Genomic DNA, 18006 nt, shown 5'->3' with positions numbered 1-18006 from the left:
TATTTATAATAGCCAAGACATGGAAGCAATCAAAATGTCCATCAATAGAGGAATGGATAAAGAAGATGTGGTACATATATACAATGGAATACTACTCAGCCATAAAAAAGAATGAAACAATGACATTTGCAGCAACACGGATGGACCTAGAGATTATCATACTAAGTACATCAGACAGAGAAAGATAAATATTACACATTGCTTATATATGGAATCTAATAAACTTATTTACAAAACAGAAACAGATTCACAGATTTCAAATCAAACTAATGTTATCAAAGGGGAAATGAGGGGTGTAAATTAGGAGTTTGGGATTAACATATACACACTACTATGTATAAAATAGATAACCAAAAAGGACCTACCATACAGCATAGGGAACTCTACTCAATATTCTGTAATAAGCTATATGGGAAAAGAATCTGAAAAAGAATGAATATATGTATATGTATAACTGAATCACTTTGCTATATACCTGAAACAAACAAAACATTGTAAAGCAACTATACACCAACTAAAAAAAAAAAACTTAATGCCAAGAGGAAAAAAAAAAAAAAACAGATGGCGAAAACTGTATTAGATTGTTAAAGTCTAAAGAGATATAAATAACTACCTAAAGAAATGAGAATTTTGCCTGGATTTTTGTTTGTGAAACCAGCTACAGTTATAAAAGGCAGTTTGGGAACAAACAGGAAATTTCAATATGTGTACTGGATATTAGTTAATATTGGTAAATTATTTTTAAGTTTCTTAGGTGTGATAATAGTACTATGATCATGTAGGAGAATGTCCTTATTTATGATGTATGCTGAAATGTCAACATGTCTGCAACTTATTTTCAGATGGCGTATGAAAAAGAATACACACACATATATAGAGATATGGATAAAGAAATATGGCTAAATATTAATAATTTTGATACTTAAATGTGGGATGTATTAGGTGGTCACCGTGAAATTATTTCAATTTTGGTATGTTTGAAAATTTTCATACCAAAAATTAAAGGAAAAAATGCTGTGGAACCCTTTAAAATGATATCATAATCCATTAATAGAATGGAACCTACATTCTGAAGATATCACTCTAGCCCACTGTAAGGCAGTTATAGTATTATCCTAGCTCTCACTTTATTATCAGTTTGGAGCCAGTCTTCTTAAACCTGCTGTTTGCCCAAAGAAAAGAATGAACCTTCATGAAAAAGTTCATGCGCAATGAGGCTTTCTTATTCTGCAACCCTTTGTCAAGAGTCTCCTAAGTTTTATATTTTTCTGCCAAGTAATAACTCACTTTACTTGGAAAGGAAAAAAAATTAGTAGAAAAATTCCTACCAGTGTCAGGGAAATTTCATTTGTTCCTCTGTTTTTAGAGGACTTTTCCCAACAGATAACATTAAGGCCCATCACAGATAACATTAAAGTCCTTTTGATCCTCTTCCTCCCCAGTTAACGTCCCCAACTACCCTTAGCCTCCAGTTCCCAAGCTGCTTTCCAGGACACCTGGAAGGAGGCTACATGGCTGACTGCAGAAAAACCCTTGCTCCCATATGACATCTGGCCCTGCCTTTCCACCAAATCAAATGCCAATTTATTGCCCTCTGATGTACAGTCTATCAGGCCACTTCCTGGATGCCCCATTTCACATTGGGCCAGAAACACAAGGCAATAATGTGAGTTCTACAAAAGGGTAAGTAATTGCTCAACAAGTGTGGAACAAGGAAAGGTCAGTTGTGATATGTGCACATGTGGCAGCCCTTCACAACTCAACCTACGGTAGTAACAGTAGTACCAGAAGGCTGGTGTTACAGAAGAGGCATGTAATGAGAAGCAAGCCAACAGACAGCCAGGAGTGCTTGTCCATCTAAGTTCTTCAGCTCTCCAAAGACCAAAGTAAACAAACAAAGGCCTCAAAATTGTTAAGGAGCGTCTTGTCTCCTGGTTTCCAGAAGCAAAACTGAGATATTAAGATAGTTCCTGCTCTCTATTCACCACCTTAAGGAGGTGATCTGAGCTAAAACCATCTAATTTTCATTTTGCTTTATACCCTGCTCTGTTTTCTAATGGGTGCCAGAAGAGCAAAGACAAATGCGCTCACCCTTTCCATAAACATATCTAATATCATTTTAGAAACTGGGGGGAGCAACTGAGCATCCATGAGCATACACAAGTGGTTAGAGAAGGCAAGGCTGAGACAAATAATTCTCTACTACTGCTCCTAATCAAAACTGCACATTGAGGAATTCCCGTAGTGGCTCAGCAGCTAATGAATCTGACTGGCATCCATGAGGATGCAGGTTCGACCCCTGACCTTGCTCAGTGGGTTAAGGATCTGGCATTGACATGAGCTGTGGTGTAGGCTGCAGATGTGGCTCGGATCCTGTGTTGCCTGTGGCTGTGGTGTAGGCCAGCAGCTACAGCTCCAATTCAACCCCTAGCCTGGGAAACTCCATATGATGCAGGTGCAGCCCCAAAAAGCCAAAAAAAAAAAAAATTGAAATTCAAACATTTGGCTTCTTCTGAAACTCTCTTGGCACCTGCCTTGAATTTGAGTGGGTGGAAAAGAAGGAGGGACTCTGCCCGTCTCCTTGTTAAAAACAAAGCAGCAGCTGGCTTTCCCTCTTTTTACTCATCTTTCTGCTGTCATGGCAAGTGGGGCACATACCCAGAGAGAAATTTCAGGTCTCAAGAGGTGGCTGCACTAAAGAGGACAATATCAATGAAAGCAATACTAGCAACACTGATGCCCATGACAAACCACACTATCACCCTGTCGCCTAAACTCTACTAGAAAATTAGGTTCCTGTGTCTCTGCCTTTTTTTTTTTTTTTCCCCTGTCTTTTTACGGCCGTACCCACAGCCCTTTTTCCCACAGCTTCCTTTCAGATACAAGTAGTGGAAAATATGCCAGGAGACTAGTACTGATGGCTAAGAGTGTTTGAGTATTAGGGAGTGAAAAGAAAGAGCTGGACAATAAGGTGCCAAACTATGCAGAAATGCTTCTTCTCAAGAAAGTCTTCCTTTTCTGGAGTTCCCATTGTGGCTCAGTGGTAATGAACCCAACTAGTATCCATGAGGAAGGGAGTTTGATCCCTGGCCCTGCTCAGTGGGTTAAGGATACGGCATTGCTGTGAGCCGCAGCACAGGTTGAAGACTGCAGCTCAGAACCTGAGTTGCTGTGGCTGTGGTATAGGCTGGCAACTGCAGCTCTGATTCGACCCCTAGCCTAGGAACTTCCATATGCTGTGGGTGCAGACCTAAAAAAAAAGAAAGCCTTCACTTTCTAATCTTGAGGGCAAACAAATGTTTAGAAGAACTTCCTGGTTTATAAATGTCAAATGAAGAGGGTTTGGATCATTTGGGAAAAGTCTCAGTAAAAAGAAGTGACAAAATCAAATTATCAAAAACAGGTGTATAGAAGCCTTTTTTTTTTTTTTCTTTTTAGGGCATCACCCGCAGCATATGGAGATTCCCAGGCTAGGGGTCCAATCGGAGCTACAGCAACATGAGATCTGAACCGTGTCTGTGACATACACCACAGCCCACTGCAACGCCAGATCCTCAACCCACTGAGCTAGGCCAGGGATTGAACTGGCAACCTCATGGTTCCTAGTTGGATCCGTTTCCGCTGCACCACAACAGGAACTCCAAGGAGCCACCTTATTGATTTGAATATTTCCTGGAGGAAAAGAATCACAGTACCTTTATTTTCCCCAACTGTACTCAAATGCGCACAAGTCCAAGGGCTACCAAGCTACCAAGATTCCAAGGTGTCAAAGTCAGCCTAACTAAAATTCAAGTCATATCCTAAGGTGTTGCTCAACAATTTCCTAACTAATATAGTCATATGTTTTATTATAGAACAAAGAAGTCAAAAAGGACACAGGAAATAGATACTTATAAAAGTATGCCCAAACCTTGCCTCTTCCAACACTCAGCCTATTACATGAATTTGTCTGCCAAACTTTATCATACTTGGTTATTTATTCTCCACTTAGGCCTTGAAAAATTCACCAGCTCACCTCCAAGTGGGTCAAAGCTAGTGACTCATTCAACCTTCTTCTTGTGCTGATTAGTAATGATATATTACTTACTCTATTACTCCCCAAATTACAGGCTGCTAAAGGAAAAATGAAATAATGCATTTAATCAGTACAGAAATCTCATGTGGCACAGCAGGTTAAGGATCCAGCATTGCCTCAACTGCGGTATAGGATGCAACTTTGGGCTCAATCCCTGGTCCAGGAACATCTACATGCCATGAGTGCAGCAAAAAATAAAAATTAAAAAAAATCAGTATGGGAGATGACAGCTCTAACAGTAAAATCTTTTTTCAAATAATGTATCCTTACTAAACCTTCTTCCTGACAGTGACTATTAAAATCTCTTTCCTACACATCCCCATGTTTCAGTTGAAATAGATTAAACCTAAGATACGAGGCATCCTCGAACGATTTCACTTCTATTTCGAAGGCCTAACCCAGACAGGTGTTAAGTCATAGTTCCTCCCAGACTGGTTTCCAGACTCTGTTTAAATGTTCTCTGCAAACCTCTGGAGGTTAGAGGGATTCAAACCTCCTAGCTCAGACCCTGAATTCACAAAGCTTGAGACAGACAGCACCCTACAGGTGTGTTTGTACAGGATAAACTATATTTAAATAAACTCCTGATACATCTACTCACTCCAAGCACCTGCTTCTCCCTCTTAAACTCAAGCACACCATACCTTGCTGTCCAGGTTAAGCACAGTAAAGAAATATCCTATCCCTCAGAGTTACAATATATAACCCACCAATGTCTTTGGGAATCTCTCAACTCTGGCTAGAACAGCTTTACATGAGAAAGCCAACTAAGCAAATGTATGAAGTAAATTTCTGTTCATTTATTTGGCTTATGTGTTAGCAAAGGAGAGAGAGGGAATAAAAAAAGATGGCAACAGATTGCTCTCATTCACTATCATCCGTTCCATGACTGATAGGGGACCACATGGCACAGAGTAGAGGCCACAAAGGTTAGCCTTGGAATAGTCAGCTAGAGCCACTAGTCTTAAAAATCAGCGGCTATGAGGGCAGGAATTTTGTTTATCATTATACACCCAATACCTAAGTACCTAAGCAAAATGCCTAGAACATAGTAGATATTCAATAAATCTTGGTTAGAAGCAATTCAGTAAGCTAGACCCTGAAGGAATCCAAATCCTAGTGAATCTCAGAAAGAAAAGTTCCAAGCAGCTAGAACAGTTTCATAGTTAATACACGTGCTTATACCGAGCTTCAAGACCACCTTAGTCTTATGCTAAATACCCCTAATCCTCACGGGTCCCCAGAATTAAAAAGGCCAGCCTGGGGTTATATCTCTAAAGGCAAACTCACTGCCCTCCCCACCACTACCACCACCCCAACACACACACCACTAAAAGGGCTTCCTCAAGTCCTGTCCCGGAGGTTTTAAAGTTATTAAGAGGTGATTCCTTAAGAGAAGATTCTGGTTATGGTATTTTTAGACTGTTCTCTCAGGGCTTTAAACCAAAATTTTTCTGGAAAAGAATCTCTTTGTAAAGATCTAACTTTAAAGACCAAGGACAAAGGTAGCCTAAATCTGGAGGCAAATGACCATATCCAAATCACAAACTCACTAGAGCCCTTTCCATGAAGGTATACTGGATGAAGTGTACTAAGAGGCTTACAAGGACTTGTCTAGTCTGGGAACAAAGAAATCCAAGACCAGAGATTATGCTGGCTAGAAGATTCTTCTAAACTGACTACTCTCTACATACCTAAAACTAAGAGCAGTTTCAAGTATCCTGATATTTTACTTTCCCTTTCATCTCCCTATCCCATGTCACAGATCTTATCACCCAGTCTAAATATAAGATAACTCCAATATGCAAGAGCCCCAACGAGATCTCTAGAAGGATAAAAGGAAATGTCTTTGGAACCTAAGCCCATGGTAGGGCTTGGGCAAATGCAAGGGAGAGGCAGTGGTCCTTCTGCCCCTAAGGCCAGGACACCCCAGCCCTGCAGACAGCACAGAGTTAACTACCCACCGCTTTGAGAAGCACAAAGGTACATCACTGCAACATGCCTAACATTTACATTGCCTCTCTCTGCTCATTAAACAGGTTTTGGTTAAATAATGAACAAACTGTATTACAGACTCCAATGAGAATTCCAAAATTATAAATCAACTGGGAAAGCCCAAAGGGGCAGACAGACAGGGAGGGGGGAGAAGGATAATATTGACTAATATAAAGGGCGCAGCTTGACAGTGGATATTCCTGCCACACCTGATCAAACACACTCCATTGGGGGAGGGGAAAGAGAGCAAGAGAGGGGAGATGGGACAAGACAGACTGAAATTTGCATCCGGAAAAGATTAAAATGGATTCTTTGGGGATGGAGAAAATACATAATATATATTACTATAAATGCAAAACTGTACTAAAAGCTAACTCAAATGTCAAAGATTACAGCTTGAATAAATTTAAATATAAAAACCATGTGCTTCTTGAGTTAATGAGAGAGACATAAAAGGACAAACTAAGCCTGGAGGCTGAACAGAGCCTTATGCTGCCTTTGCTGGGCAATGGGTTCAAAGCACGGCAGCAACCATGGTCAGAAGCTCCCCTTCATGGCTCTGAACCTTGATAAAGAACTGGTGAATACCATCACTTTTCTAGCATACATTTGCTATTTTAGTAAGACATAATTTACATGCCATAAAATTCACCCTTTTAAAGTATACACTTCAACGGTTTTTAGTATATTCACAAAGTTGTACAATCATCATCATTATCTAATTTCAGAACATTTTCATCACCCCAAAAAGAAACCCTAAAACCATTAGCAGTTACTCCCCATGCCCACTTCCAGCTCCTGGAGACCACACATTTAACTCCTTCAGAATAATCTAAAGGATTCCAAAGAGAACTGAAAGACCAAATGAAAAGCAGCAGTCAAGTCTCACTGATGGTGATCTGTGGCTTTATCCAAAGTACCAATATGCAAAAACTTTGCTCTTAGGCATGCCGCACCTTCCCAGCACAACCCTCTCTTTAGATCTGGTATTAGAATATCCTATTACTCTAAATGCTATAGGGTATCCAGTTTTGATGCATTTGGGGCAAATACTGAATGCAAAAAAAATGTAGTCCAGAGATACATGTCTGTGAGAATAACTGGTATGGCCTTAGCCAACTTTATTTACTAGAGACAGTGGATTTATTTCCTTCACGATGCTCAGATAATGCTCCTGGAGGAGTAGGTAGTGTTTATGTCCTTAAAACATTCTCTTTTCTTAAAGAAAAGGGGGAAAAAATCATCTTGGTTGACACAATGTCCAATGAACCACCTATTTCCAATAGTAAATATCCTTCACCAACCAAGTCAGCAGAGCCTAGAAAAGCACAAACAGAAACTCTTTGTAATAAGAGATCTAGCCCAACTCAGTTTCATGAGTTAAACTGAGTGGAGTCCTAGAATTCCTACCATACTTCCTCCAATCTAAGTGGTACACCATTCCCAGGGGCATAGCACAGGCAGTCCCTTCAGTTTCTCTCTCCAAGTTCAAAACCCTTTCCCAGCCTCTGACCATTAACAGGCTTCCAAGAAAGCAGGCCTCCTGACACTGCCAATCAGAAAAATCTGTTTGTTTCAGTAAAAGAAACAAGAAATTGGTCATGGACTGCAGAGTCCAGGACCACAGGGGCAGTTGACCCATAAACCTGCTCCTGGAAGCCAGCACTTGGGGCGGGGGGGAGTGTCAGAACCAATCAGAAAACCATGAAATGGAGTTCCCGTCGTGGCGCAGTGGTTAACGAATCCGACTAGGAACCATGAGGTTGTGGGTTCGGTCCCTGCCCTTGCTCAGTGGGTCAAGGTTCCGGCGTTGCCGTGAGCCGTGGTGTAGGTCACAGATGCGGCTCGGATCCTGCGTTGCTGTGTCTCTGGCGTAGGCTGGCAGCTACAGCTCCAATTCGACCCCTAGCCTGGGAACCTCCATATGCCGCAGGAGCAGCCCAAGAAATGGCAAAAAGACCAAAAAAAAAAAAAAAAAGAAAGAAAACCATGAAATACTCTATTTCAGGTCCATTCTGCCATTTTCTCAGGCAGGTAATATGCTAAAACCAAAGAACAATGGGCAACCTTGGCAGGCACCATTTCAACATCTGCCACAACCATTGGCCCCTGGAAAATACTACCACTTTCTTCCTTGCTCCAGGGGAAAGCTTGGCAACATCTAGCTATGTTCCTAGTACCACTGACAAAACAGGCTCCTCAGCCTATTCCAGTTTTATGAATTTCAAGCAGTAGATAATCTGGATTCCTAACCCAAAGATGTAAGAAAATTAGGCAGCAAACTCAGTTTTGGTAGCTCTTAGATGGCCTGGAAACTCCAAATCCTGGAATGCCCTACTTACCACAGACATGGTCACTGAGCTGAAGTCTTGGGATATGTCCCAATGGAGAAAATAAATGTGGGATATGGATTGGATGGCAAGCAGGAAATGTGGCTCTGTCAGGACAGCAGCACCTCCTCAGCTTCTCTAAGTCTGCAGAGTGCCCAAAAGGCCTACAAGACTCCAGTCTGACCTCAGCCATTTTAGGGTGTCCCCAACCACTTATAACAATAATTCCTTGCTGTGTATAAAATGTTTACCAAATGTTTCCAAATGTATTAACTTGTTTAATCCTCTTAACAGCTCTTGAAAAAATAGTACTCTGAACCCTAGCCCACCAAAAAGAGTTGTAAATATCTACTCATTTTCTTTTTAACTGGGATGAGTAAGCTTTATCTGAAAAGTTTAATAAAATCTGTGCAACATGCCAACTTTCTAAAGCAGCCAAGGCACTTATAGTACAGGCCATACATAAAATGAGAACATGCCACCTAGGTGCATCATTTGTCCTGCTAACTAGCTAACAACCACCTCCTCTATACTTGATCATTCTTGGCCAACATTTCCAACACTTCTCAACTGAGTAAAGAAACATGTAGGGAATCCTTAGATAACTTTAACTCATGTTTAGGAAAGTAAAAGGAATTTTTCTCCAGATACTCTCCTAAATTTCTCATGAAAGGAGGGTATTTGTTTGTTTATTATTTATTTAACTTGCAGAAGCCTAAAAACTATTCCAACTGTGGTATTAGATATGTTACTAGCTAAAACCATTCCGGGGATATACACTGTAAAAGCCCTTTAAGATCAACAAAGGACCACAGCTCTCAGGCTTTCCCTTTCTGTATCTCCCCTTTGAAACACCCAAAGTATTGAAACTTTCCCCCTCCCTTGACACATTTATACAGAAGATAAGGCACTTCCTGTGTACATTCTCCTCTAATATATGAACAGAAGCAATATAGAACAAGGCACTAAACCAGGGAGTCAGGGGCCTGAATTTTAGCTGTGACCCCACTTCTCAGGATCAGTATGACCTCAGCTAAATCCTTAAACTATCTCTGGGCTTTAACTTCATTTATAAGAAAGGAACAGCATCTGCCATGCCTCTTCCACAGGACTGTGTAAAAGTACAGTAACTAGGTTTATTGTGGTGATCACTTTGAAATGTATAGAAATAGCAAATCACAATATTGTTTAACAGGAACTAATATAGTATTGTAGGTCAATTCTATTTTTTTCAAAAACAAACTCCCAGAAAAAGAGATCCGGTTTGTGGTTACCAAAGAGGCAGTGGGTGGGGGAAGGAAGAATTGGATGAAAGTAGCCAAAAGGTACAAACTTCCAGTTACAAGAAAAATAAGTACTAGGGATATCATCTATGACATGATAAATGTAATTAACGCTGCGGTGTTATATACAAAACTTGTTGAGAGTAAATCCACAGAGTTCTCGTCACAAGGAAAAAAATATTTTTTCTATTTCTTTAATTCTATATCTGTAGAGAGATGACAGATATTCACTAATCTTACTGCGGTAATCATTTCATATTGCAGGTAAGTCAAAACACTATGTACACTTACAGCGCTGTAGGTCAATTACATTTCAATAAAACTAGAAGAAGAAAAAATAAAGTTCCCCACCAGGAAAATTACTCAATTGGAATTCCTGCTGTGGCTCAATGGGATCAGTGGTGTCTCCACAGTCCCAGTTTGATCCCTGGTCTGGCACAGTGGGTTGAAGGATCTGGCATCACCACAGCTGTGGCACAGGTTACAATTGCAGCTTGGATCTGGCCCCTGGTCCAGGAACTCTATATGCCTCGGGGGCAGCCAAAAATAAATAGATAGATAGATAGATGGATAGATAAAACAAAAGTGGAAAGAAAAGATCAGGTGTTCCCTTGTGGCTCAGCAGGTTAAGGACCCAGTGTTGTCAGTGCAGTGGCTCTGGGTACTGCAGTGACTCTGGGTACTGCAGTAGCACTGGTTCCACCCCTGGCCCAGGAAGTTCTGCATGCTGCAAGTGTGGCCAAAAGAACAAAACAAGTTCAATAAGGTAATAAATGTGAAAGTGGCTTTGAAAATTCTAAACTATGAATATTATGTAAAATAATCATGATTAGGAAAATGGGAGGGGGGACACAAAAGATTCTGGGAACAAGCTAAGACTAAAAAATCTGCATTATAGAAAGCTAAGGACCTAAAACCAACAATGATTTTCTATAAGAGAAGGGTTTTGTCGCAGGTATTAAAAACTTCACTTGTGGAGTTCTTGTTGTGGCTCATGGGTTAAGGATCCAATGCTGTCTCTGTGAGGATGTAGGTTCAATACCTGGCCTCACTCAGTGGGTTAAGGATCCAGCATTGCCACAAGCTGCAGCATAGGTTGTAGATGCGGCTCGGATCCAGTGTTACTGTGGCTGTGGTGCAGGCCCCAGCTGCAGCTCCAATTCAACCCCTGGCCTGGGGTCCATGTGCCTCAAGTGCAGTCGTAGGAAAGGGGAAAAAAAAACTTCAGTTGTGGAGTTCCCTGCTGGCTTAGCAGTTAAGGATCCAGCACTGTCACTGCTGTGGTTTGGGTCACTGCTCTGGCACGGATTCAATCCCTGGCCCAGGAACTTCCACATGCTATGGGAACAACCAAATTTTTTTTTTTTTTTCCTTTTAAGGGTGCACCTATGGCTCATGGGAGTCCCTAGGCTAGGGGGAAAATCAGAGCTGCAATTGTTGGCTTACACCAAAGCCACAGCATTGCGGGATCCAAGCTGCATCTGCAACCTACACCACAGCTCACAGCAATGTCAGATCCTTAACCCACTGAGTGTGGCCAGGGCAAACCTGCATCCTCATAGATACTGGTCAGGTTTGTTTCTGCTGAGCCACAATGGGAACACCACCCCCCCGCCAGTTTTTTTAATTTAAAAAATTAAAATAAATAAAAATAAAAACTTCACTTGTGCCACCAATCTCCTATCTTACAGCATACACAAGTTAGAGAAAGTAGTTAAAACCAAAAAGTAGCCAAAATAACTTACTTATAACTCAGACAATAAATGAAGCTTATACCTGTATGAACACTAATACCTCACTAAAAGTGGGACACCCTAGTAGGAACTCTAGGAAGGATCAGCAATACAGTAAACCAAGGCAAACTATACCCATGGGCCAAACATTGCTTGCAGCCAGTTTTTCAATAGATAATTTTATTTACCACTCATTTATTTAAGTATTATGTGTCTACTTTTGAGCTACAGTGGCAGAGTTGAGTAGCTGACAGCTGCTAGGGCCCACAAAGTCTAAAATATTTATTACACAGTCCTTTACAGAAAAAATTTGCTCATCCTTGCAATAAATCAAACACATTTTTTTCTTTTTTTTAAACCGGGACTTACCTGTTACATTGTTTAAAACCTCCTTTAGATGACTGAAACTATGCAGTAGAGGATCTCGTTCTTCATCCTGTAACACAAAGATTTTTAAAAATTCATTTCTCTAATAATCAGTGATGTTGAGGAGTTCAGTGGTTAACGAATCTGACTAGGAACCATGAGGTTGCAGGTTCGATCCCTGGCTTTGCTCAGTGGGTTAAGGATTTGGTGTTGCCACGAGCTGTGGTGTAGGTTGCAGATGCGGCTCAGATCCCGGGTTTCTGTGGCTCTGGCGTAGGTTGGTGGCTACGGCTCTGATTTGACCCCTAGCCTGGGAACCTCCATATGCCGTGCAGTAGCGGCCCAAGCAATGGCAAAAAGAAGAAAAAAAAAAATCAGTGACGTTGAGCATTTTTTCATCTGCTTGTTGGCCATCAGCATCTCTTCCTTGGAGAAATGTCTATTCAGGTCTTTTGCCCATTTTTCAATTGGGTTGTTGGCTTTTTTGCTGTTGAGTTGTATAAATTGTTTGTATATTTTAGAGATTAAGCTCTTGTCGGTTGCATCATTTGAAACTATTTTCTCCCATATTGTAAATTGTCTTTTTGTTTTCTTTTTGATTTCCTTTGCTGTGCAAAAGCTTGTCAGTTTGATTAGGTCCCATTGGTTTTTTACTTTTATTTTTGTTGCTTTATGTCTAGTCACTATTGATGGAGCCTGATAATGTGAGAAAAAAGAATGTATACATTTATGTATAACTGGGTCACCATGCTGTACAGTAGAAAATTGAGAGAACACTATAAACCAGCTATAATGGAAAAAAAATCATTTTATTTAAAAAAAAAAATTCAGGAGTTCCTGCCGTGGTACAGTGGTTAACAAATCCAACTAGGAACCATGAGGTTGCAGGTTCGGTCCCTGCCCTTGCTCAGTGGGTTAACAATCCGGCGTTGCCGTGAGCTGTGGTGTAGGTTGCAGACGCGGCTCGGATCCCACGTTGCTGTGGCTCTGACGTAGGCCGGTGGCTACAGCTCCGATTCGACCCCTAGCCTGGAAACCTCCATATGCCGAGGGAGCAGCCCAAGAAATAGCAAAAAGACAACAACAACAACAACAAAAAAATTCATTAGCAGACCAAGAGGAAAAAGGAAATAAAGGCTAAAACAAGGGCTCTTTCTCTGAATCCAACCAGAAAATGCAGTAAGTTTGCCTTCTGAGGAAAAGAAAGTTAGCCATGGTTCACTTTTCCAGTTTCCTAATCCCTTATTTCATAGAAGTACTCTAGGCTTACTTAAAATAATAAATCCTGAAGTATTAATTTTTTTTTTGGCCACATCTGCAGCATGTGAAAGATCCTGGGCCAGGAATCGAACCCACACAATAGCAGCAACCCAAGCTGCTGCAGTGACAAAATGCTATATTCTTAACCCACTGTGCCACAAGGGAACTCCATGAAGTACTAATCTTAATCTACAACATGACCATAACATTCAAGCCACTATAGATTGCTAAATCCTTTATATGTGCTATGGTCTAAACATTTGCGAACCCCCAAAATTTATAATGTTGAAATTCTAAGGTGGGTGAGTAGGTCATGAAGGCAGCACCTTCGTGAATGGAATTAATGCTCTTATTTAAAAGGTTCAAGAGAACTCTCTTGCCTGTTCCACCATTTGAGAATACAACAAAAAGTCTGAGACCTGAAGTCCCTCACCTGAGCATGATGACATCCTGCTCCTGAACTTCCAGCCCACAGAAATAAATTTATGTTGTTTATAAACTACCCAGTCTACAGTATTTGGTTATAGCATCCCAAACAGACTAAGACACTTGTATCATTCTATCTCTTCTTTCTTCATACTCATCATATAATCACAAATATTCAATTCCAAGACATTCTGATTCCATTCTTTTTTTTTTTTTTTTTTTTGGTCTTTTTAGGGATGCACTCAAGGCATCCCTAAAAAGACCAAACTAGGGGTCGAATCAGAGCTACGGCTGCTGCCCTACACCACAGCCACAGTAATGCTAGATCCAAGCCGAGTCTGTGATCTTCACCACAGCTCACAGCAACTCGGGATCCTTAACCCACTGAGAAGGGCCAGGGATTGAACCTACATCCTTACAGATACCAGTCAGGTTCATTACCACTGAGCCACAACAGGAACTCCCATTCTTACTTCTAAAACAATCCAATTTTACAAATGAACATGAAAAATTCCTAAACACATATACATATTCACCAAGTTGGAAACATCTAACCTTGTTTTTATAATTATGCCAAAAACTGTTTTTATACAACCATACAAAAAAAATCCTTGAATATACATATGCAACAGAGGAAATCAGCTTTATAACAGGTGAGTTTCTTACCATCTAACTGGCAAGATCTGGTCTGCTCTATTATGTGAAAACTTGCTGAATTCCCAAGGAATACCATTACCAAGCCATACTCCATGAATCCAAAAACAATTGAAATGAATTAGAAGATTCTAATTCTCAGGAATTAGAAAATAAGGAATCTTTCTGACATGTTTGGGCATATTAAAGACATCCCAAGCACTAGCTTAAATAGTTTAGGAAAACAGCTAGAAGAAAAATGGTATTATCTTTTGGGATCCAGGGGGTAAAAAAAAGGCAGCTTGTAAATTTGACTCTAGTAGAAATAAAACAGAAGGGTCCTTGCTACCAAGAACAACTCTGAATTCCTCCTATTATCATTATTACCAGGAAATTGATTACTATGTTAACCAGATCCCCCACAACAACAACTCAGTGACCAAGCTTTTTATCCATTCCCCACTTACCAGTGGAGTATGGGTGCTCCATCGGGCATTTCGTTTGATGGCCCCAACCACAATGTTAATTTCCCCTTGAATGATGTAAATATTTTTATCCACCATCCTGGCAAACCTACCAAAAGAGTTAAGAGAAAAACTGGTTAATACTTGGTTATCCAAGAGCATACCCATGCTTAAATTAGCACCTGATAAGGTTACAATTTTGTTTTAAATTTTTAGTACCAAGACTGCCACTTGCAATATTGAGATGGGATGAAGTCCTTCTTACGTTATGAATCTAACTGGTTCTTCTGGAGGTCTCTGGAAGTTCAACATACAACTCAAAAAGCATCAAACCAGAAAATTCCTCAAAGGCACCTCATCAGTCTCTAACAAGCATGTCAAATTCTTTAGTCTTGTCACTCACAACTCTCCTATGAGGCATTAAGATATGCAGATACATGTGTTGCTAGTTTGTTAAAGAATATTTCAGATCTTCCCTTTGTTCTTTTTTAACAACTCAATAAAGTAATAATGAAAGTTTAGGTTAGGGAGTTCCCATCATGGCTCATCGGTGACAAACCTGACTAGCATCCATGAGGATGCAGGTTCAATCCCTGGCCCCGCTCAGTGGGTTAAGAATCTGGCATTGTCACTGCTGTGGCTTGGGTTTGATCCCTGGTCCCGTAACTTTCCCATGCCACAGGTGCAGCCAAAAAAAGGAAAAGAAAAGAAAAAAATAGCAATGAAGTCCTACTGCACAGCACAGGGAACTATGTCCAATCTCTTGGGATAGAACATGATAGAAGATGATATGAGAAAAAGAATGTGTGTGTGTGTGTATGACTGGGTCACTATGTTGTACAGCAGAAATTGGTATGGCACTGTAAATCAACTATACTTTAATTAATTAATCTATTTATTTATTTATTTATTTAGGTCTTTTTAGGGCTACACCCTCGGCATATATATGGAAGTTCCCAGGCTAGGGGTTTAATTGGAGCTTTAGCTGCTAGCCTTCGCCACAGCTACGCCAGATCTGAGCCACATCTGCAACCTATACCACAGCTCATGGCAATGCTGGATCCTTAACCCATTGAGCAGGGCCAGAGATCGAACCTACGTCCTCATGGATACTAGTCAGGTTCATTACCACTGAGCCACAATGGGAACTCCTGTACTTTAATTTAAAAAAAAAAAATCTGTCCAAAGGAAAAAAAAGAAAAATAGCCTTGGTTTGGAACCACAATTATGATGTCAATTTATAGACTGTATCCATTCTGCCAAGTCAGCTCTAGAAAAATGGACAGCAGCAGTAATACAATCTTTTAAAAGTGCAAAAAGTCAAGTTCACTTGCTTACAGCAGGAAATCTCTAATAAACAGACCGAAAGGTAGACTCTTCTTGGCATAGAGAAAACCCTATGAGCATGTAAAATCAGTAATCCAATCACATTCTGTTATTTAGAAACCTTTCTCAGAAAGACAAAATGTTCAAAAGTGAAAGCAATAAAAAGCAGGGTTGGGGGACATACAGCTAGACATTTAGATCAGGCTCAAAGAACCTCAAAACAGTAAGGCTAACAGAGTAAGGGAAGGAATTCCAGGAATATTTACTGAATGAGCACCCACTATGCATAAGGCATCTTTCAGAATGGCTAAGGATACAAAGCAAATAAGACATCAGAAGAGCTCTCAGACGTATTATGGAATGAAAAAAATATATAGAGTACAAGGATGTATGTTACCAGTTATATAAAAATCAACCAACCCACCCTGCACAAAATACTAGATTTTTGTTTTTAAAAATATGCAATACTTGGAGTTCCTGTTGTGGCTCAGTGGTAATGAAACTGACTAGTATCCGTGAAGTCGCAGGTTTGATCCCTGGTCCTGCTCAGTGGGTTAAGGATCCGGCATTGCTGTGGCTGTGGTGTAGGCCAGCAGTTACAGCTCTGATTTGACCCCTAGCCTGGGAACTTGCATATGCCGAGGGTGCAACCCTAGAAAAGACCAAAAAAAAAAATGCAATATTTAACATACAGTGAGATATAAAGAGTATTATCAAAGCCAGTATCCACATTAAGGACAGTACAACAGAAGGATGTGTCTGCACTAATTACATATTCTTCTCTTTCATCTATAGGCCCCACTATTCTAAATCTGATGTTTATTAAACTTTCACGTTGCTTTATACTTTTACTTCATTGATGTGTTCTTTAGACAATACATATCATTTTGTATATTTTTTCAACTTGTATAGCTACATGTTGTATGTAATCTTCTGCAATTTGCCCTCTTCCCTTGAAACATTATGTTTGTGAGTTAACTATACTGAATGTATTTTATACAGGTATACAGAGAGATATGAAACCACAGAATAAAAGATCTGGGCAGATGGACCCCAGACTCAATAACCATAGCTATCTCTAAAGAAAGTACTATGAAATCAGGGTGTAATCAGAAGATATTTAGCCTCATCTATAATGCTGACTTTTTTACAAGGAGAATATATTACTGTACCACCAATAAAATTAAAAATTAATAATGATGAAAGAGTTGAGATATAATCTCTTGCCTTGAGGCATTTATAGTTTAGCAGGATCTAAAAGAAAACTGAGCCAGAGATATAGAGGGAAAAAAAGTGCTCTGAAAGCAGCTCTGTTTGCATATTTTGTACAAGAAAGTAAGAAGGATGAAAAACACAATGATAAATGTAAAAAGAACTGGTACAAATTTTGTTCAGGAACATAAAACCTCTCCCAATCCACAAGGGAACTCAATAAAAGACAACACTTATTTTAATGACAATTTTTTTTCTTTTGTTGGCCATGCCTACAGCATGTGGAAGTTCCCGGACCAGGGATCAAACCCCCACCACAGCATTGACAACACCAAGTTCTTAACCACTAGGCCACCAGGGAACTCCTTAATGACAATTAAAAAAAAAAATCTAGGTTAGTCTCAGAAGATTAAATGCTCTAGGCACAAAACAATGTTCTCGTCAATGAATTGAGAAGATTTAATGATGAAAACATACAATAATGAAGAGGAAGTGAAGCCAGAAATATAAGAAAGATAAATTCAAAAATAATTCTAAGTATCATAAGAGAAAATATAATATCTCTAGTATCTCTCTCTCCTTAAATTATTTAGGCAAGATAGATCTCTGGAAGAATTTTTAAGAAACTCCTAACAAAGGCTGCCTCCAAAGAAAGGAACTGGGAGAGAGTTCCCATTGTGGCTCAGCAGGTTAAGAACCCAACTAGTACTCATGAGGACATGGGTTTAATCCTTGGTCTCACTTAGTGGGTTAAAGATCTGGTGTTGCCACAAGCTGCGGCGTAGGCTGTAGATGTGGTCCAGATCCTGTGTTGCTGTGGCTGGTATAGGCCAGCAGCTGAAGCTCTGATTTGACACCTAGCCTGGGAACTTCCATATGCCATGATGGCCCTAGAAAAAAAGA

The 18006-nt window shown here is 40.1% G+C and overlaps 1 protein-coding gene across 4 annotated transcripts in view; it reads right to left on the bottom strand.

The window, feature by feature from the left end:
- The window catches only part of GBF1 (golgi brefeldin A resistant guanine nucleotide exchange factor 1), a 132930-nt gene that overhangs the window by 106053 nt on the left and 8871 nt on the right, over positions 1-18006 (bottom strand). For all 4 annotated transcript variants that reach the window (XM_047762117.1, XM_047762118.1, XM_047762119.1 and 1 more), the window contains exons 2-3: positions 14569-14674; positions 11786-11852 (exon numbers count right to left, since the gene is read on the bottom strand). In XM_047762117.1, coding sequence (XP_047618073.1) covers positions 11786-11852; positions 14569-14664 — 163 coding nt within the window. In that variant the 5' untranslated portion in view covers positions 14665-14674. The remainder of the gene's footprint in view (positions 1-11785; positions 11853-14568; positions 14675-18006) is intronic.

The sequence above is a fragment of the Phacochoerus africanus genome, chromosome 15 (genome assembly GCF_016906955.1).
Source record: "Phacochoerus africanus isolate WHEZ1 chromosome 15, ROS_Pafr_v1, whole genome shotgun sequence".
In the NCBI taxonomy this organism is placed as follows: Eukaryota; Metazoa; Chordata; class Mammalia; order Artiodactyla; family Suidae; genus Phacochoerus; species Phacochoerus africanus.
Note: the sequence above shows the minus strand (reverse complement) of the source record. Positions and strands in the feature narration are given on the sequence as shown.